Source organism: Hipposideros armiger, unplaced genomic scaffold, assembly GCF_001890085.2.
Source record: "Hipposideros armiger isolate ML-2016 unplaced genomic scaffold, ASM189008v1 scaffold_202, whole genome shotgun sequence".
In the NCBI taxonomy this organism is placed as follows: Eukaryota; Metazoa; Chordata; class Mammalia; order Chiroptera; family Hipposideridae; genus Hipposideros; species Hipposideros armiger.
The window spans coordinates 2,759,504-2,778,297 of NW_017731552.1; the positions used below are offsets into that span (position 1 = coordinate 2,759,504).

At 55.8% G+C, this 18,794-nt stretch overlaps 3 protein-coding genes and 1 long non-coding RNA gene across 9 annotated transcripts; 2 read left to right on the plus strand and 2 right to left on the minus strand.

Moving 5' to 3' along the window:
- Nucleotides 1-249: 249 nt before the first annotated feature.
- Nucleotides 250-2,803, plus strand: CRB3 (crumbs cell polarity complex component 3). Its single transcript, XM_019653527.1, has 5 exons — nucleotides 250-423; nucleotides 651-826; nucleotides 1,533-1,597; nucleotides 2,099-2,242; nucleotides 2,592-2,803. The coding sequence occupies exons 2-5, from the start codon at nucleotides 745-747 to the stop codon at nucleotides 2,661-2,663; spliced, it is 363 nt and encodes a 120-aa protein (XP_019509072.1). The 5' UTR covers nucleotides 250-423; nucleotides 651-744; the 3' UTR covers nucleotides 2,664-2,803.
- Nucleotides 2,804-3,138: 335 nt separating this feature from the next.
- DENND1C (DENN domain containing 1C) lies at nucleotides 3,139-11,965 on the minus strand. 6 transcript variants are annotated; one of them, XM_019653525.1, is made up of 23 exons: nucleotides 11,758-11,887; nucleotides 10,589-10,653; nucleotides 10,464-10,507; nucleotides 10,280-10,329; nucleotides 9,939-10,058; nucleotides 9,791-9,860; nucleotides 9,534-9,608; nucleotides 9,374-9,439; nucleotides 9,231-9,284; nucleotides 9,010-9,120; nucleotides 8,089-8,189; nucleotides 7,938-7,983; nucleotides 7,707-7,808; nucleotides 7,492-7,617; nucleotides 6,558-6,662; nucleotides 5,805-5,895; nucleotides 5,671-5,711; nucleotides 5,384-5,455; nucleotides 4,744-4,788; nucleotides 4,540-4,647; nucleotides 4,270-4,337; nucleotides 3,912-4,119; nucleotides 3,139-3,817 (listed from the first exon to the last, which is right to left on the minus strand). In XM_019653525.1, the coding sequence occupies exons 1-23, from the start codon at nucleotides 11,772-11,774 to the stop codon at nucleotides 3,194-3,196; spliced, it is 2,409 nt and encodes an 802-aa protein (XP_019509070.1). In that variant the 5' UTR covers nucleotides 11,775-11,887; the 3' UTR covers nucleotides 3,139-3,193. The 6 variants fall into 6 exon arrangements, with proteins under 6 accessions (XP_019509070.1, XP_019509067.1, XP_019509065.1 ...); XM_019653522.1 differs by lacking the exon at nucleotides 10,280-10,329 and having other exon boundaries at nucleotides 11,758-11,965; XM_019653520.1 differs by lacking the exon at nucleotides 11,758-11,887 and having other exon boundaries at nucleotides 10,589-11,288.
- On the plus strand, nucleotides 9,246-14,572 carry LOC109388635 (uncharacterized). Its single transcript, XR_002125247.1, has 3 exons — nucleotides 9,246-9,323; nucleotides 9,830-10,009; nucleotides 13,365-14,572. It is a non-coding gene; the product is annotated as an uncharacterized LOC109388635 (long non-coding RNA).
- Nucleotides 14,573-15,022: 450 nt separating this feature from the next.
- TUBB4A (tubulin beta 4A class IVa) lies at nucleotides 15,023-18,729 on the minus strand. Its single transcript, XM_019653539.1, has 4 exons — nucleotides 18,537-18,729; nucleotides 17,897-18,005; nucleotides 17,678-17,788; nucleotides 15,023-16,754 (listed from the first exon to the last, which is right to left on the minus strand). The coding sequence occupies exons 1-4, from the start codon at nucleotides 18,591-18,593 to the stop codon at nucleotides 15,697-15,699; spliced, it is 1,335 nt and encodes a 444-aa protein (XP_019509084.1). The 5' UTR covers nucleotides 18,594-18,729; the 3' UTR covers nucleotides 15,023-15,696.
- Between the last annotated feature and the right edge of the window lie 65 nt (nucleotides 18,730-18,794).

The following is an 18,794-nucleotide window of genomic DNA, read 5'->3' on the forward strand; positions in this document are numbered from 1 at the left end:
CTATCTGAGTCTGCCCCAGATAGGAGTGCCTGATACCCGGGTGTCTCTATAAACCGTGTGTCTCCACACCTGTGCCATCCTACAGATGTCCCCGCAATACAGTTGGGAAGTTCCTTTTACACCTGCGCGCTTCCGCCCCTTTTTACTCCTTCCCATTATAGGATTGGGTTCCCGTTACAGGTGCGCCGGGAGAGAGGGAGGAGGGCAGGGCGGCCCCGCCTCCTGCCTGGCCCCGCCCTCTCATCTAGGCTCAGGTGCATAAGCCGGAAGTGCGCTCCTCTCCCAGGTGAGTGACTAAACTTTCCGGGTCACGTGAGCGGGAGGAGCTGGTGGATTCCGACCGAGAGACCGAGGGACGCACCGAGGGTTCGAACGAGGGAATCGGACGGGGAACCTGAGCGAGATCGAAGACGCGCGGGCCAGGTAGGGAGGCAAGTCGGCGCTGGTTGGCCTGCTGACCCCTTTTCCCTTCCCCTTCGGTTTCCCGAGCCCAGGAACGTACCTCCTCGAGTTAATTTTTAATCTCTGACCTCTGGCGCCGGGGCGGGGCGGGACTCCAGGGTGCCCTGGCGCGGGTCGCCCCTCCCCTGGGCCTGCGCCCGGGTCCAGCTCGCTCCCCCACCCCCTGGCCTTTCTCCTCCTGCCCTCAGGTGCCAGGTCGCAGGTACCCCCGGCCCGAGATGCGGTAGGAACGGCGCCCGCGAAAAGTCCGGTACTTGGTGCCACCAGCCTGTCGCCCGACCCATGGCGAGCCCCAGCCTGGGGCTGCTCCTAGCGCTCGGCCTGCCGCTGCTGCAGGCCCGCTGGGGCCGGGCCTGGGGGCAAAGTAGGTACCGGCGGGGGTGCTGGGGACCTGGGACACTGAGAGGTCAAGAACTGGGGAGCAGGCATGGAGTGCCTTGGGGGCAGGAGTCTGCAAGGTCAGGGCTGGGGATTTGGAATTCCTAAGTCCTTCCTTGGTTAGTCGGAGTTGGTCTAGCATTCCTGAGTTCTTCATTGGGGCAGAATTATGAGCTGGGGGGAGAGGAAGCCTGCATGTCCCAGTCAGCGTGGTTGAGGCAGGCTGGGAGCGAGGACAAGGCCTGCGTGGGGCTCTGAGCGCAGTTTGACCACCATGCTGGCCATAGGTGTGGACCCAGACATTCAGTCCTCTTCCAGTTTCAAGAGCCTGGGGGGTGGTATGAGTCGGATACTCTAAGGATTAAAGGCAGGATCTGGCCGGATCCTTAAAGGCCGAGGGAGGGCCAGGGAAGTGGGGGAGGGGAGGGGAGGGTTGGACTTCAGGACACCGTCCATTATCAGAGCCCCCAACTCAGTGCAAACTGCAGACTACTGTGGGCTGATGACTCATAGCTGGGCTCCACACTGCTGAGCAAATACAGCTAAGCCAACCCCTTGGTGCAAAGCAACCATCTCTGTGAGAATGGAAGACGCAGAAGAGTGGAGTTCTGGGGGAGGGGGAGATTGCCCAAGGAAGGTGCAGATGTGCCAAGATGGGACTTCATTTATCCTCTCTGCCCACCTCCCTACAGCATTGATACCCACTGCATATGAGAACAGCACCATTACCCCTGGCCCCAGCTCCAATGGAGCCCTGGTGAGTTGGGGTTATATGTGGGAGGCGGGCAGCCAGGATGTTATTCAGGAGTCCACATGTAGTGTGTGGAGGGGCCTTAGATCCCCAGAGGTGACAGGTCAGGGTGTGTGGGGGGGTGGCATTGGAGAACTCTAAGTGGGAGAGACCAGAATACCAACATGGCAATTGGGGAGACCCAGGGCCCCAACATAGGGAGAGCCAGAACCACAGGAAGGGGATGGATGGTGGTGAGTGTTAGGGGGCAGGAGCCCCACAGGCCTCTCAGGAGGAGGGAGGGGGAGCTAGGAGCCCAGATGTGGTTGGTGTTTGTGAGGGGGACCCCAGATGTAGCAGGTGGACTGGGAGCTCCAGATGTGCTAGATAGGGATCAGGATGGAGGGATCAGATCACCAAAAGTGGCAGGTGTGGAGTTGGGGTATTAGGAACCCTGGATACTTCATAGATAGGGGGTGGCCAGGATTCCCAGATTCAAGGAAGTCACACCTATCCCTTCTCTCGCAGTCTAAGGAGGCCATCACTGCCATCATTGTGGTCTTCTCCCTCTTGGCCGCCCTGCTCCTGGCTGTGGGGCTTGTGCTGCTGGTGCGGAAACTGCGGGAGAAGCGGCAGACAGAAGGCACCTACCGGCCCAGCAGTGAGGAGCAGGTGGGTGCCCGTGCGCCACCACCCCCCAACCTCAAGCTGCCGCCCGAGGAGCGGCTCATCTGAATGCTGGGGTCCGCCACAGCCACCACCACTGTCCAGAACTGCCCAGCGCTCGCTCCCACACAGCAGCTGCCAGCAAGACACCAGCCTCTGATGGCTCAGAAGGACTTGGGGGGCCACAGGGCACCTGCTGGGCTGGCTCCGCGCGAAGCATGTCGCCTCTGCGCGAAGCATGTCGCCTCTGCTTGAGTCTGCCTGCAGTTGGGGGTGCCGGGGCTGGGGACCTGCCTCCCTGCTTGCTGAACCGTCTCCACACAGGCCCAACAACTCCCCTCTCCTTTCCTTTCAGTTCTCCCACGCAGCCGAGGCCCGGGCTCCCCAGGACTCCAAGGAGACAGTGCAGGGCTGCCTGCCCATCTAGTTCCCCTTCCTCTATTCCAAATCTCTCCCTGGCTGTGTGACTTTGGGAAAAGGCAGATCCCTCTCTGGGCCATCAAACCACTCAGCTCCGTACTTAAGAATAGAAGGGACAAAGGTGCTTCAGAAACTGCCCCTGAGGGCAAGGAAGGGTGGGGCTGCTCACTATATATATATATATATATATATATATATATGTATATGTAAAATTGGTAATGACACATAATAAAACCTTTTTTTGAGCTGGTGGGGGCAAGAATTAGACTAGGTGGAGGAGACAAATGAGGAGTTCTTAGGCTGTGGAGGGATGAATTATAAGCTTGGGAGAATCCTAGGGGCTAGGAGGGCTTCCTGGAAGGGAGGGCTTTTTGCTGCACCTAGAAGCCAGCTGGAGGCTGTCCCAGTAGAGAAGGTGATGGATGGGATGGGTTTCTGAGCAGAAAGAGGGACTGCAGGTAAACTCACCAGGAAAAACTGGCTTTGGGTTCTTGTGGCTTTACTGAGGGATTGGCGTCTCCTCCAGACACCTGATCCTTAACCTTCAAAACACTTTTTAAGCTCAGCGACTCTGGGCCGGCTCCTGGCCTGGGGCTCCTGCTGGTTGCTAGCAGGTGCAGCAGGGGGTCTGGGGGCCCCCAGCCTCTTGGGGGGCTGGAGGTGAGCATGCTCTGCTAGCAGGGCCTCAGAAGGCTGAGCTCTGGGGTTCTTTGGGGGACCAGGATCTGAGAAAGAGTCAAGGGGTTGGGATGTCCAGGTGATATCCGAGTTAGGCTTTGTGGGGACCTGAAGTTGACCTTCTGGAGGGCTGGGCTGGGTGGGTGCTGTAGAGAGCTGGGAGCAGGGGCTCTCCTGGGCCCTGGAATCTCCAGTTGCTTCTTGAGGAGGGGAGAGATGTTGGATTCGATGATAGGGCTCTGTGAGAGAGGATTCAGGGGCCCCTTGGTAGCTTGGGTCTGTAGCTGTTGAAGACTGGGATGGAGAAGTGATTTCTTGGCTGGCCTCTGAGTGTGGCTGGGGAGGGAGGTTCGCTGAGGAGCTCTTGGTATCCGAAGGCTGGAGGGTTAGCAGACATGGCAAGCTGGCAGGCAGCAACTGGGGCTGGGCCTCTGGGGGGTCCTCCTCATCTGGCTGCCATACTGGTCTTCCTGGTATGTTGGGCTGGGTGGGGGTGGGGAGATAAGCAAGTTGCTGGACCTTAGACGGGGGATGGGCTGGCAAGTAATGGACAAGTCGGGGAGGACTGGGGGCTCACCAGGCTGAGGCAGCTGTCGAGGTCCCCTCTGTGGCAGCAGTCTAAGCTCTGGCTGGGCCGCAGGCTGCCTGTCTTTGTGTCTCCTGTGCTCAGACTGTCCAGAATCTCACTCAGCAAATCCAGTTCTTCCCCAGACCCCAGGAAGCTGCTGTCCAGAGCTTCTTCTGCCCATGAATCCTGGGCATCCTCAGGGCTCACAGGGGTTGTCCTGAGAGGATGGGTAGCCTCAGATATCTGCCCAAGGCCCCCAGCCCCAGTCCAGTGGCTCTGGCAGGTTTGGAATTTGGGGACCATCTTCCCCATCAGTCTTGGTCTCCCACTTCCAACATTGCCCCCTCCCCCTGCCTTTGAGCCTTACCCTTCCCCCAGGGACTCAGAAGGTCTTTCTTCCTGTCGGAGTCTCCTGCTGGGGCGAAGGGGCCGGCTCTGCAAAGGACAGATTTGGGGGGTGGGCCTCAGGAGCTATGAAGTCAGGGGGCTGTGTGAAGGAGGGTGAGTGTGAAGTGGACATCAGCTATTGGGGTACACGAGGAAGGAGGCAAGATGTCTAGATGGAGACTGAGGATGGGAGGAGGACTTGGTGATAATTCCAGGTGTGTGGGTCGGGGTGGGGGTGGGGAAGTCTTACTTGTCCAAAGTGCTGGGTAATAGGCAGGCGCTGCTGCAGGCAATCTGAGCGGCTGGTGAGGGATGGGGCCCTCAGGGAGCCTCCCCTCTGCAGGCCAGAGTCCCCATCCTAGGAAGAGGGGTAAACCAGGAGCCCTGGAAGAGTGTGGGTGAACCAGGAGCCCTGTTTCCCTACTCCCCTTTGGCCATTGACCATTAGCCTTACCTTGTACAGCAGAAGGCTCTGCACTCCCTTCAAGCCGCTCTTGGCCTATGGAGAGCCAGAAGAGAATTAAACTCAAGGTGATTTGATTCTGGGCATTTGAGAACTCAGCCCTCTGTCCCCTAGGACAGCTGTATCTTGCCCTCTATTTATGTTTGTATCTCACAAATATATTCAGTTTCCCACGCACCACCTAAGGAGTCAGTACAAGCTCTTGCCCCTTTGACTATACAAAAGGAATATTCCTGAGGGAAGTAACCTCCAAATGAAACAGGGTGGCAAAAATAGAACATCATAAAAATGTGTTCATGTTCAAAAGCCGAGTGGAGAATAAAATCGAATGGACAATTCAGAGCTGCAAAAGTTGGTCCCAGGAAACTTGGGCTTGGGAGAAAAAAACCCACAAGGGCAAAAGTGGGGTTTACAGTGTTTGAGAAGGACAAAAGAAAAAATGAATCTTGGTCATTAATTTTAAATCGGAAAACAATTATCCCAACAAAAATGAGTACGGTGAATAGAAAATAAAAGTGGGAAGAATTGTTAATGGTTTCACTGCTGGTTCAGTTTTGACAAAAATGTTTGCACTTTAAATGTGGGGTTAAAATACCCTGTCACCCCAGTGGCCTGTCTAGCCCAGCCTTACCGAGCGGTACATGTTTTTGACGGCTGGTTGAGTCTTGGCCTTGACCGAATGCAGGAGGGCACCACCACCTTTCTAGGGAGAGAATGCCAAGGAAGAGGTTTGGGCATCTGGGGTTACCCCAGACCCCACATCATCCCAGGGCTGTGTGATGTCGGACACATCCCTCTCCTCTGAGCCTCTATTTCTTCACCTGTATAAATGAGCAAAATGATGACCCTACCTAGGGACTGTGGTGGGATTAAATTAACCCAATAATAAACTGTAAACAAGTGTTTGGTTGTTAATACCTTTAGGTTGTCTGCCCAGAGCTGGTAGGAGCGAAGGGTGCCTAGAATGAGGAGGGAGTGTGGTCATGACAGGCAGGCTCAGGCTGGGGTGCTGCTGGTGGGGTGGGGACTTGGGGGCTAGGTGCAGAGCTCACCTGAGGAGTCCCCAATGCAGGTGATCTCCTGCTCAAAGAGATCTGAGAAGCCCTCTCCTGTGTTAAGCTTCTCCAGTCGGCAATCAATGAACTGGGGGAGGGAGGGTCAGAGTTAGACACATGGCTGCTATCAACACATGTGAATGCGAGGACTAGGAATCCTCAAGATGTAAAAGATGGCGACCCAGGAATTCTGAAGCTCACCTTAGGAAGCCTGAGGTCCAACACTCTACCCTCCCCCAGGTCAGGACCTTTCCTCAGGGACCAGATCCCGCCCCTCACAGGGACCCGTAAGTCAGACTCTGCCACTTCAGACCTCCCAGCTCCTCTCAGTGACCCTGGAAGAGGTCAACCCCACCTTCAGGGACCCTAGAACCCAGGCCTTCACTGAAGTACCCGGGAGTCCAGCCCACCTTCCTTCAGGAGCCTAGCAGTCTGGCTCACTTACACCCCTCCCCACGCCCCACTGGAGTCTCAGCCAGCTTCCTCCTCCCGCCAACGCGAGTGCCACTCAGGACACGCCCCTTCCATAAACCTGCACAGATTCACATCCCGGATCCAGGAATTTGGTCCCATCCATATCTCCCCCGAGACCTAGAAACTTAATCCTTAGGAACTCAGGTTGGGGGCTCCCATCTTTAGTAACCCAGGTTCAGTTCTGCTTTCCCAAACCGGGAACCCCGGGAAATCCTGCCAGGCGGACTCTATTCCGGCCCCGCCTGCCCCAGCCCCGCCCTCAGGGCTCTGGCGCACCTGTTTGAACAGCTGCAGGTGCACAGCCCGCCGGTGGAAGGCCTGCAGGGGCGACCCTGGCTTCTGGGCCAAGAAGGCTTCTTCACTGAAGGTCACAGGCTGGTCCTGGAAGAAGGACACGCGCGTCCTGAGCCCCCAGGCTCTGCTGGACTCCAGCTGCCTCCCTCACTATATCATATTATCTATGCAGCAAACGTTGACTGAGCGGCTGCTGTATGTCTGAACTTGTGCAGAGCCTTGTGGGCTGCTGGGAGGGCTCGGGCTTTTACCCCGAGGGAGGTGGAAGTCCTGGAGGGCTGTGGGCAGAGGCGGGATGGGACCTGACTCAGGTGCCACTTCTGGGAAGACAGACTATGGGAGGTGAGGGTGGGAGCCGGGGAGAGACCTGTCTGGGAGGCGAGTGTGCTGATCCAGGCAAGCAGTAATGGGAACTAGACAGAGGGTGGAGACAGAGGAAGCAATGGGAAGATTCCAGGTGTGTTGTAAAGGTGGAGCCCACAGGAACTTCGGATGCTCAAACGATAGAACCCTTTACTCAAGTGTTCATAGAATAGTTGAAAACTGAGGATGTGGGGAGTTGAAAGTCAGCAGATCAAAGTCCTAGTTTCAACACTCACCCACTGTGGGACTTCTCCAAGCCTCGGTTTCCTCATGTGAAATGGGACCATAATGGCATCTATCTCATAATACTGTCGTGAGCGTTAAAAGTAATAGTAATGGTAAAATCGAGCATTTGAGCACTCACTAGCCAAGCGTTTTGAATATGCCCTTTCATTGACTCACGCCATCCTTTTGGGTGGGTACTATCTGGATCCCATTTTACAGATGAGCAAACGGAGGCACAGAGTAAACATTCTACGATTGCTAGGTATCAATATTATTCTGAATCCTGCAGGGCTCACGGGGCCTCTCCCTCGGCGTCCCCGCAGCTCACCGGGCTGCAGACGAGCGCATCGCGGTAGCCCCCAAAGAGCAGAGCTTGGGCTTTGAGGAAGAGACGGGACACCCCTTCCCCGGGGGCTAGCGCGACCTTCCTTAAGCGCAGCCTCAGCAGGGACACCTAGAGGACAAGAAAGCAGTGCTGAGCAAGCGGGTATGGAGCTTCCGCCTCTTGGACACGGCAGGAGGGTGGGAGAGGGTGACACCGACCACGTCTGGGGGCAGCGCCTGCATGTCGTCAAAGGGCGTCTCTAAGATATTGGAGTCCACGTTCATCATCACTACGTCCTCTAGGCCTTTCTCCCGCACTGTCTGCGACGAGGGGAGAGAGGGAGGACCGCCGCTCAGAGTTCGAGGATCGCTGGCGGGGGAGGGTACTTGGGGATGCAGAGGGAAAGGGGATTCCGCCCGCCCTCGCAGTCCAATTCCGCTCTCACTCACCTCGGCGAGACTGGCGTGGACTCCGATGAGGTAGGGCATGGGGGCGCTGCAGACGACCGAAGGGGCAGAGTCATGCAGGCACCACCCCCGGGTCCCCAGGACTCCATACTTCTTCCCCAGGCCCTGCCCCTCCCCAGTCTCCGCCGCTCACCAGCAGTAGTCCAGCAGGTGTGGCGGCAGCGTGGGGATCAGCACGTGCTCCCAGCGCATGGGATACAGGAGAGCGCAGGAAGCGTGGACGCACGAGGTCAGCTGGGGACGGGTAGGGGGCCGTGGAGTCAGGGCCTGGACCCCGTTTCCAGAACCCTCTCTGGGACAGTGGCTCTCCCAGCTCCGTTTCCCACCCAACCCACCTTCCCACCAGCTACTGGGTAAGAGGTGAAAACTCAGACCCTTCAGGGATCAAGTGGATACCAAGATTTCGGTAAATTTCAGTGATTGGAGCAGGTGGAGCCAGGACGTAGCACGTCCCAGTCCCTCCCTCTAGGGGGCGGAGCTAATATGCAACCCTTCCGCATCCCAATTCCTTAGGGGTAGAAAGAAGTACGACTCAGCCTACTGGCTCCACTCAGAAAGAGGCGGAGCTAGTACTGAGCCCGTCCTAGTTCCGCCCCTAGGGGTGGAGTCACGACTCAGCGTCACTGACCACACCCCTAAAGAGGCGGGACTATAATTCAGTTCATTTGGTCCGGTCCCTAGAGGTGGAGCCAGTATTTAGCCCTCACCCCCTACCCTCCCCTCCTTTCCCCCTAGGGTCGGAGATAGGAGTTAGGGCTTCCTAATCTCAACCTCCAGAGGGGCGGAGCCAACCTTGTTATGGCCTATAGTAGGTGGAGTCTGGACTGGGCGCTCCCAATGAAGAGGAGCCACAGCGCAGCCCTGCAGGGCTCGAACTCCCCGCATAAGGGCGAAGCCAGGATTCAACTCAACCCTGACCTTGAAAGGGGCAGAGCCAGGGCTTTGCCCTCGGGTGTTGCCCGGTGGGCTCAGAGTAGGAATCAGCCCCGTCGTCCCGCCCCCAGGGGCGAAGCCAGGCCTCGGCCCCTCCCCGGCCCGGCTGGCCCCGCCTCACGGTGCTTAGCTTGCTGGCGGTGAGCAGAACCCTTCGCTCAGCTAGGAGAGCCGCGAACAGCCCCACGATATTCTCGTCGGTCACTGCCACCACCAACTCCGTTAGGTTTCTCTGAGAGACAGAGAAGAGCTCTAGGCGCGAGGGACCACAGGATCTGGCGGCTCCTGAGGGTTTCGGGACCTCCTCGCACCCCCAGAGTCCCCTCCCAGATGTCCACTCACGTTCTCAGGAATGGATGGCAAGCGGCTTGGGTCGGGGGCCACGAAGCAGGAAAGCTAGTGGGGAGAATTGGCAAGGGGACCGATCAATCAAGGGTAAGCCTCTCCTGAGTGCCCAACCTCCCAGGGCCCCCAGACCCGCTCACCGGCCTGCTGTTCCCGGGGGCAGGGGGCGGAATACCGTGCGCGCTGGAGATTGTCACTCCGCTGCCCTGGGGGAGAGGTATAGCTGTGTGGTCCTCAGGGCTGGGGCGCAGTCTCCCCATTCACCTGGGGTCGGACGTCCAGGGGTTAGGGACTACTCACCAGCTCCATTGAGGCCTGGGTCCCGGGCAGGGGATGCTGCAACAGATTTAGAAGAAGTTCCTCGACCTCCGAGACCTGGGTGGGGTTGGGGTATCTGAGCCAAAACGTGGGTTGGGGATTCTGAAGGCCTTGACTCAGGCTGGGTGGTCTGGGAGGAGCCAAGGGGCTCAGGTAAGGTCTTGGAGCTCTGAGCAGAGCTGGGCGTGTGGTGGGGTGAGGGCTGGGACTCCCGCGAATGAGAGGGGGGCTGGTCTCACTTGGTCCTGGGCTAGGAGGTCCCCTACTGTGTTCAACAGCTTGTAGAACATCTCAAACCAGGGAAGGTGGCTGTGGAGAGAGGACACAGGTTCCATGAAGTGCCCCTAGATCGAGGCCCTCCTCACCTGCTCCCTCCATAGTCCATACCTGAGGATACAGAGACAACTGTGAGCACCAGCCCGGAGGCGACAGAAACCAAATCTACGGGTGCCGGTCAGGTCCGTGAGGGCGAAAGTGAAATGCTGTACTGCAGGGCTGGGGGGCTCCCTGGAGGTGGGAGAGGTTCTCAGAGACCTGGGAATCACAGCTCCCCAAACCCCCACCCTCCCCCAATAATGCTCCTAGTACTGTGCCCACCAGCCTGGGGCCCTCTGTGTATAGGTCTCTAGTTGTTAGGGTCCCTGAGTCCTTGGGTCCCTAAGCCCCTAGATGTATGAATCCCTGAGTCCTTGGGTCCCTGGGTCCCTGGTGTCTGCTTCCTTCCGCACCTTTCCACATCAAAAGGGAAGCAGAATTTAGGCACCATCTGCATAGCTTCCTGGGGGTGGAGAAAAGCACATACCATTTGGCCACTCAGGTTGGGCCCCATCCCTGAGCTCCCTGTCCAAGACAAGTCCCCTCCCTCAGGGGGACTGGCCCTGGCCCAGGGGAGCAAGGAGACAGCCTACATACCTGGTCCCTGAAGTCTGGGGGGAACTGCCGCAGGATGGGGGGATCTGCAGGAAGAGCAGGCCTCTAAATTCAGTGTCTCAGGCCCACCCTCTTTCTCCCCCCTTCACTCAATGCCCCCAACTCACCCTCCTGTAGGGAGGCAGGACAGGCTGCTTCGAAGAACCAATCAAACACGGCAGGGGTACCCTCTCTGTGGGACAGAAAAGGGCTTAGTGGGTCCATGGACTTGTTTCTGTGTATGTCGTGTCTGTGTGGGTTTTGTACATGTGTGTGATTGTGTGTGACAGGTGCAACTGTGTGTGCATGACCCCCAAGGGCTGTGGCAGTGATTGCGTAGGTTGTGTGAGGCTGTGCATGTGATGGTACTGATTGTGTGTGTGTGCCTGAGAGTATAAAGCAGAGTGAGAGAGTGTGACTCTGTGTGTTCAAGACTTGTGTGAGCATGCAGGTGTGTGTTTTTGTGATTCTATCCCAAAGTTGTGTCAGCCTGAAAAAGTGAGGCTGCTCAGTGTATGTGTCAGGTAGGATTGTATGTGTGACCAAGCCAGTGTAAGGGTGAATAAGTCCATGTTTTCTTGTGTGGCTGTGAGTGTGACTGAGTAAATGTGCGAGTGTCTCTGTGGTCTTGAGAGCAAGAGGCCCTGCCCATGTATCTCTGTATAGGAGACTTCATGAGGCCCCAGGGGCTGACACCAAATTTCTCATCAGAGGAAGGAGAGCAGTGTGCCCCGGTACTTCTGTAAACCCTGCAATCTCTGACTTCCTCCCTTGTCCCCGCTTCTGCCCACCATGCAGAGGGTGCTGGGACTTGCTCTTAGGAAGAAAGACAGCAAGACCTGGAGGGCAACAGAGGAAGAGGATGGGGACTGACTGAGATGCACTGTCCCTGACATGGAGATCCCTACCACTTTTGCCTCATTCTGACACAAATTCCACACAAGCACTTACACACAGGGACACACAGAGTCCTCCCTCCCACCCTGCTGACAACCAGAAACCATGTTCCCTGTCACTCAGATATACCAAGAGGTACACGCTCAGAGTTACAAACTTAGTCGCACAAAGCTCTGGGGGTGGGGGCCCTGGGGGATGGGGCCGAGAGTGGCCTGAGTGTGCCTGAGAGTGGAGTCCATATTGTAAGCCAGCTGAAGTCCTGAACCGATTACAATTCTGGCCACCTGCCCCTGTGACTCTTAGTCCCTCCCAGGCTTGTCCCAGCCCCCCTCCCCTTGGCCCCAGCCCAGGCCTAGTCTGGGAATCTTGGTTCAGAGGATGGGGGAAGGGCCGCTCTTACTCAGCTCTGGATCCCATGGTCCCTGCAGGGCCGGGCTGGTAGGGCCCTCTCCCCAGGGGTCCTGGGGGCCGTGCTTGCGCAGGGCTGGGCCCTGAGCTGGCTCAGCTTCCTGTGTGGCTAAGAGAGGAAGTTTAATGGGTGACGTCCCCAGAGGGAGGCCCCTGCCCCCACCTACTGTGAAAAACCCAAGCATCCTCTCTCCTAGCCCTCTCCTAGTATGGGCGGGCAACTGGTGGCTCAGAGGCCAGACCCCCAGCCCCATACTGCCAGGCCAGGTCACGTCTGGTTCCCACCATTACACCCAAACCTTCCTCTCTCTGTGCAGCCCAGGATTCACAGTTTCCCTAAAATGCTTTCTCTTCCTTCAGCCTTTCTTTCCTTTCATCCACCTGCACTGGCCATTCCTTATAGGACCACCAGAGGGAGCTGGTCAGAGAGTGGACATTGGGTCACTGGGGAAGTGAACAGCCAACAGCAGTCAAAACACAGGCACAGACAGACAGAACACATACACACACACACACACACACACACACACACACACACACACACGAAACCAGGAAGTGGCTGACACAGACAAACAGGCCAAAACAGTCACAGATAGCAGACAGACACAGAGAAATACTAAGTCCTATAGGCAGGATAGAGTCATGAACACAAACTGACAAGTACAGCAGGACAGCACACACAAGGAGCACTCTTTGCCCAGCCAGGTGATAGATGCAAACAGATAACACACAGATGCAGGCACAAACAGGTTCACACAGAGGTGACAGACAGACACACATGAAAACAAGATAACAGAGAATTAAACCCAGACAACAGACAGAAATGCATAGAGCACAGGCATAGCTAGAGCAGTAACAAAGGGGATAGACTGCAAGTCTTAGGGCCCAGCTGCAAGTCATATTCACAGCCAGAGACGGTCACATGCATGTAGAGAGACACAGCTGGACACAAGAGTTGCAGACTAAGAAAGAGACAGACACATAGGCAGACAGATGTCATATTGAAACACTAGGATATATAGACGCACTTGCAGGCTTGAATCAAATTTCTGATATATCCTGTCTGTTATTATGAGAGGCAGGTCAGGTAAGTGGTTAACAGAATGATTTTGGAGCCAGAGAGACCTGGGTTCAAAGAGACGGCGTAGGCTGCAGTGGGGCTGTAGTGGGCTGCCGTAAGCTACCGTGAATGTCCAGCAGCTAGCGTGAGCAGCCGGCAGCCGGCATGAGTTGCCGTGAGCCGGCGTGAGCGGCCATCCAATGGCCGGTGACCAATGTGCCTCAGCTGGGAAGAGTGCAATGATCACAATACCAACATGGGCCAGTGAAGCGATGTCTTCCACAATTAGACTGAAGAACAAAAGGACAGCAACTTGTCTGTTCCCCTTCCCCGATTTCCCAACGCTGTTCTCTCCCCCAATTCCCCGATAAAATCTTTAAAAAACAAACAACAACAACAAAAAACGCTTGTGAAAGATTTGGAAGGTAGAAGTGACCCCCCTCCCCTTGTGTGTGTGTGTGTGTGTGTGTGTGTGTGTGTGTGTGTCCTGCTGTATATTGAATTAATTTTATTTTATATTCATTTTAATTTTTATTCAGCACTCCAGTGGACCTGTCTCCAGTTTTGTGGATGTTGGGAGGTGTTCTTGAACTTGATAGTTCTGTTGGCAGCCTGCTGAATCTCAACCTTTCTCACCAAACAGAGGAAGTACCGTAGCTCCTTAGTGGCTCAGCTTTGTGCTGTGCCAACCCATTTCAGGGCTACTCAAAATGTGGTCTCATAGGCAGCATCATCAGCATCTCATGAGAACTTGTTAAAAATGCAGTCTTGGGTCCCACCTCCCCCACCCGGCTGCATCAAAAACTCTAGGGTGGGGCCCCAGAAGCTGTGTGCTAGCTAGCAGTGTTCCTGGTGATTCTTTTATACGCTGAAGTTTAAGAAGCACTGGCCTACAGCCCACTCTCTCCACCCCTCCAATGGTGTTGTAAACCCCTAAATCCTTGTATTAAATCCCTTTCTGTTTAACATGCCTAGAATGGTCTCCACACTAAACTCTGGCTGACAAACTGGAATCAGAGTTTTAGATTTAAACTGTCAGGCTTTGAACCCCGGCTCACTGCTTCACAGCCATGGGGCCAAATTGTAATTTTCTAAGATGGCCACAGTGAGAACTCCCATCCCACATGTTCTTCTGGTATTTTGTCTCTCTACTCTCCAGAGGTGGAGTCTATAATATAGCCCACCTCCTTGAACTTGGTAGGTCTTTGTGATGGCCTTGATTAGGAGTCCAGAGGATACCAGTGACTTCTGAAGCTAGGTCAGAAAAATGTAATGCATTCCGCTTGCTCTCCTGGGATACTTGCTCTTGGGGACTTTGGCCACCATGCTGTGAGGAAGCCCAAGCAGACTGTGGAGAGGTACCAATGCCCTCCCACCTGCCTCTGCTGAATCTCCAGCTGACAGTTGGCATCAACTTGGCAGCCATGTGAGTGAGCCACCTTGAAAGTAGATCCCTCAGCCCCCTGTTGAGATTCTGTAGCTGATGCCACAGGGAGCAGAGACAAGCTGTCCTGCCAAGCCCTGCCTAAATTAAAGATTTGGGAATAAAATAAATAACTGCTGTTTTAAACTCCTAACATTTTGGGATATTTGTTACACAGAAAAAGCTAAATGATACACCTTGTCTGTCTAAACCTTTGTTTGAAAGAAGATAAAAGCTCAGACATTACAGGGTTGGTGTGAGAGTTACAAGAGACGAGGCATGTGCCAGCACATTGAAGTGCTCTATTCATGTTAGTGACTATTATTCTGGCAGGACTACCCTCGAGTGCTAGCCCCAGGCTGCTATCTTCTCAGCATCCTTCCCTAGAGATTCCCTCCTCTGCTTTTCATACTTGCAAGATGCCCCACGGAGAATGGCAGCAGCTCCATTGCCAAGCACCATTTCCAAGCTGTGTCCACGAGATCTCTAGTCCTCACAGACATCCCCTGGGTGTGTATGAGATCATGGTGGGGAAGCATATGATCCCATCACAAGTGAGCAAATTGAGATCGGCGAGGGCAAGTGGTTTATTCAACACCACACAGTTAATTACTGGCATAGCTTGGTCTGTCTGATTCCAAGACTTCTTTCTGACCTCCTACCTTCTGACCCCCAGATTAGATGTCCCTTCAGTGCCCACCTCCATCCTGCAGGAAGGAGCCCTTGTTTGTTGGCTATCCCATAGGGAGATAAAAAATGCACTTGGCAGAAACATGGCAGGACAACATTTTTTTTATTGTTGGCAGAGGGGAAGAGTATGGGGAGGGTTGGGGGCACAGCTTCTCTTGTCCACATGCTCCAGGGCTTCCTTCTCCCCCTGCGGCACTCCTTCACTACCCCTGGAAAGCCAAGGTCAGTTGGAGCTGAGGGGAGTGAGAGCAGGGATGAAACAGAGTTACAGGAGCCAGAGAGAAGGCAGGGTCTGAGGGCAAGTGGGCTTGTGGGGTCAAAGGTGAGGGAAAGTCAGAGGTGAAGGGAGGCTCTAAAGTAGGGGGTCAAAAGTAAACTGGGGCTTATGGCCTGGGAGTGCATTGGGTTTGTGGGTAAAGTCAAAGGTTAACTTGAGGTTAAGGTGAAGGACGGCTCATGGAGTTAAAGGTGGGGCTTGTGGGGTCAAAGGTGAAGCAGTACTCTTGGTGGTGTGGAAGTTGGGAGAGCTCAAGGGGGTAGGAGATGAAATGGGGCTCAAGGGTCAAAGGTTGGCTGAGATCAGGTGTGAAGTGAAGATTGTAGGGTCAAAGGGCCAGAGGTAAGTCAGGCTTGGAGGTGATGTGGGGTTCTTGGAGACCCAAGGAGGGCTCTAAGGAGTCAAAAGTAAGCAGTCTAGCGGGGTGGAGGAAGGGGGATGGGGGGCGGGTGGGGGGAGACACAAAGTGAACGAGGCAACCCTAGGCCACCTCCTCCTCGGCCTCTTCCTCGAACTCGCCCTCCTCAGCCGTGGCGTCTTGGTACTGCTGGTACTCGGACACCAGGTCGTTCATGTTGCTCTCGGCCTCGGTGAACTCCATCTCGTCCATGCCCTCGCCCGTGTACCAGTGCAGGAAGGCCTTGCGCCGGAACATGGCCGTGAACTGCTCTGAGATGCGCTTGAACAGCTCCTGGATGGCGGTGCTGTTGCCGATGAAGGTGGCAGCCATTTTCAGGCCGCGGGGCGGGATGTCGCACACGGCCGTCTTCACGTTGTTGGGGATCCACTCCACGAAGTAGCTGCTGTTCTTGCTCTGCACGCTCAGCATCTGCTCATCCACCTCCTTCATGGACATGCGGCCCCGGAACACGGCAGCCACCGTCAGGTAGCGGCCGTGGCGGGGGTCACAGGCGGCCATCATGTTCTTGGCGTCGAACATCTGCTGGGTGAGCTCAGGCACCGTCAGGGCCCGGTACTGCTGGCTGCCCCGGCTGGTCAGGGGGGCAAAGCCGGGCATGAAGAAGTGCAGGCGTGGGAAGGGCACCATGTTCACAGCTAGCTTGCGAAGGTCAGCGTTGAGCTGGCCTGGGAAGCGCAGGCAGGTGGTGACCCCGCTCATGGTGGCTGACACCAGGTGGTTGAGGTCGCCGTAGGTGGGCGTGGTCAGCTTGAGGGTGCGGAAGCAGATGTCGTAAAGGGCCTCATTGTCAATGCAGTAGGTCTCGTCCGTGTTCTCCACCAGCTGGTGCACGGACAGCGTGGCGTTATAGGGCTCCACCACTGTGTCCGACACCTTGGGCGAGGGCACCACACTGAAGGTGTTCATGATCCTGTCGGGGAACTCCTCTCGGATCTTGCTGATGAGCAGCGTGCCCATCCCAGACCCCGTGCCACCGCCCAGAGAGTGGGTCAGCTGGAAGCCCTGCAGGCAGTCACAGCTCTCAGCTTCCTTCCGGACCACGTCCAGGACAGCGTCCACCAGCTCTGCGCCCTCTGTGTAATGGCCCTTGGCCCAGTTGTTGCCAGCTCCAGACTGGCCTGAAGAGGGAAGGGGACACATAGGCAGTTGTGGGGAGAGCCCACCCCCAGCCATCCAAGTAGTTGAATAATAATAATAATGAAAATAATAATAATAAAGTATTATTACATATAAGATAAATTATTATAATTTTGTTATTATTAATCATTCTCTTTGCTTCCATCTTTGATCCCTTTACCCAGCAGCTGTTTCCTCCACCTTGCACATCTTTCCTCCATTCAATGCCCTTTGGTCAGTTCAAGTCCTTTTAAGCTGCAGATATTAATAATAACAATGATAATGAAAACAACAACAAATGCTTATTTACCTTTTCCTCTGTGCTAGGCATTGTTCTAAATTCTTTACACATATTAATGGCTTTAAGCCTCACAGTCCTGCAAAGTAGATCTTATTATAATCCCTGTTTTAAAGATGAGGAGACAGGCACAGAGAGACTGAGGAGCCCACCCAAAGTCACCCAGCTGACAGGATCAGTGCCTGAGTTTTACTTACTTATATTCTTATCCCACCTTCCTCAACCGGGATGCCAGCTTCAAGGGAGATAGAAAGCTTTGTCTGTTTTGTTCTCAGCTGTATCCCCAGGGGATACAGTAGGGCCTGGTATGCAATTGGTGCTCAATAAGTATTTGTCCAATGCATGAAGTGGAAGAACTGGGATTTGCATGCAAGCAATCTGGCTTTGGTTCACTGTTAAATTAAAATGCTACCTCCTCCAGGAAGCCTTCCCTTCCCTCACCCACCCCGCTGTATCAGATGCATCTCCCATCACTGTGTTGACTGCCCTGCCCGCCTTCCCCACTGGGCTGTGGGGCCCCATGGTCACCATTGAGTTTCTGATGATAGGTGAAAAAATTTCACCAAGCATTTGGAAGTGAAAGGAATGAGGGGCCTTCCCTGACTGTGCTTTCTGCCCAGGACTTACCAAACACGAAGTTGTCGGGCCGAAAGATCTGGCCAAAGGGGCCAGAGCGGACTGAGTCCATGGTGCCTGGCTCCAGGTCCACCAGCACGGCTCTGGGTACATAATTCCCTCCTGCAGGGAAGCAGATGGAAGGCAGCTGGGGTGAGGGCCAGGAACCAGCATGCTGTCCCCTCCCAGGACTTCCCCATCCCCACTCCCGCAGGTGCCCCTGCGCCCTACCTGTGGCCTCATTGTAGTACACATTGATTCTCTCCAGCTGCAGGTCACTGTCCCCATGGTATGTGCCCGTGGGGTCGATGCCATGCTCATCACTGATCACCTCCCAGAACTAGAGGGGTGGTGGTGGTGGTAAGAATCAAGAGAGGTGGAGCAGGGGTCCAGGCCTGCCCCAGCCTCCATTTTCTGGGCTCAGGACCCCAAACCACTTCCCTGGCTGCCACCTGTACCCCAGCAAAGTGAATGGGGGTACCTAGAGGCATGGTGGGGAGGCAGGGATGAAACAGCAAGAAGGGAGAGGTGGGGGTGGGTGAAGCAGAGTCATCACCCCAGGCACGCCAGCTGGTGTCAGTTGGCTCTGGCTGTAGCCCTGGGGAGAGGCTGGATCTCTTTGTGCGTGTGCAGGGGACAGTGGGCCAGCTGTGGCGCCAGCTGTGGCCAGCGGACAGAAGACTGGGCCCCCCATCAGCCTCTTTGTTCCTAGCCTGGCCCTGTCCCCGCGCCCCCTTCCCCACCGTCCCTGGAGTTCTGGCCTCCTGGCGACCCCGTCCCCCAAAAGGCCCAAGGTCGGGTAGCTCTGCAGAGCTCTAGGATCTGCTCCACTCCTTCTCGGCTTCCTCCCGGGGCCCAATCACCCGCGCACCTTGGCCCCGATCTGATTGCCGCACTGGCCGGCCTGCAGGTGCACGATCTCGCGCATGGTGGCGGCGCTGCGTGGACGGGGCGGCGGTGCCGCTGATGCTGGGAACTGCGGTGGCGGGACTGGAGGTGGAAACGGTGGCGGTGGCAGCGACCAAGCAAGGTCCTTGCGCCCCTGGGGCGCCTCTATAAAAGCGGGCAGGGCCCGCGTCACCGCCCTGCCCCGCCCCCTGGCCCCGCCCCGGCACGGAAGGGGGTGGAG

Excerpts from the sequence above, each read along its gene's own strand:
- CRB3 (XM_019653527.1), top strand. The coding sequence starts at position 745 with ATGGCGAGCCCCAGCCTGGGGCTGCTCCTAGCGCTCGGCCTGCCGCTG. Across the intron at positions 1,598-2,098 it reads CCAGCTCCAATGGAGCCCTG|TCTAAGGAGGCCATCACTGC; the intron begins GTGAGTTGGGGT and ends CTTCTCTCGCAG. Across the intron at positions 2,243-2,591 it reads GGCCCAGCAGTGAGGAGCAG|TTCTCCCACGCAGCCGAGGC; the intron begins GTGGGTGCCCGT and ends CTTTCCTTTCAG.
- DENND1C (XM_019653520.1), bottom strand. The coding sequence starts at position 10,907 with ATGCTCACACAAGTCTTGAACACACAGAGTCACACTCTCTCACTCTGC. Across the intron at positions 10,059-10,279 it reads TTCCCTTTTGATGTGGAAAG|GGAGCCCCCCAGCCCTGCAG; the intron begins GTGCGGAAGGAA and ends TCCCACCTCCAG. Across the intron at positions 5,896-6,557 it reads ACCTGCAGCTGTTCAAACAG|TTCATTGATTGCCGACTGGA; the intron begins GTGCGCCAGAGC and ends TCCCTCCCCCAG.
- TUBB4A (XM_019653539.1), bottom strand. The coding sequence starts at position 18,593 with ATGCGCGAGATCGTGCACCTGCAGGCCGGCCAGTGCGGCAATCAGATC. Across the intron at positions 18,006-18,536 it reads GCAATCAGATCGGGGCCAAG|TTCTGGGAGGTGATCAGTGA; the intron begins GTGCGCGGGTGA and ends CCACCCCTCTAG. Across the intron at positions 16,755-17,677 it reads GCCCGACAACTTCGTGTTTG|GCCAGTCTGGAGCTGGCAAC; the intron begins GTAAGTCCTGGG and ends TTCCCTCTTCAG.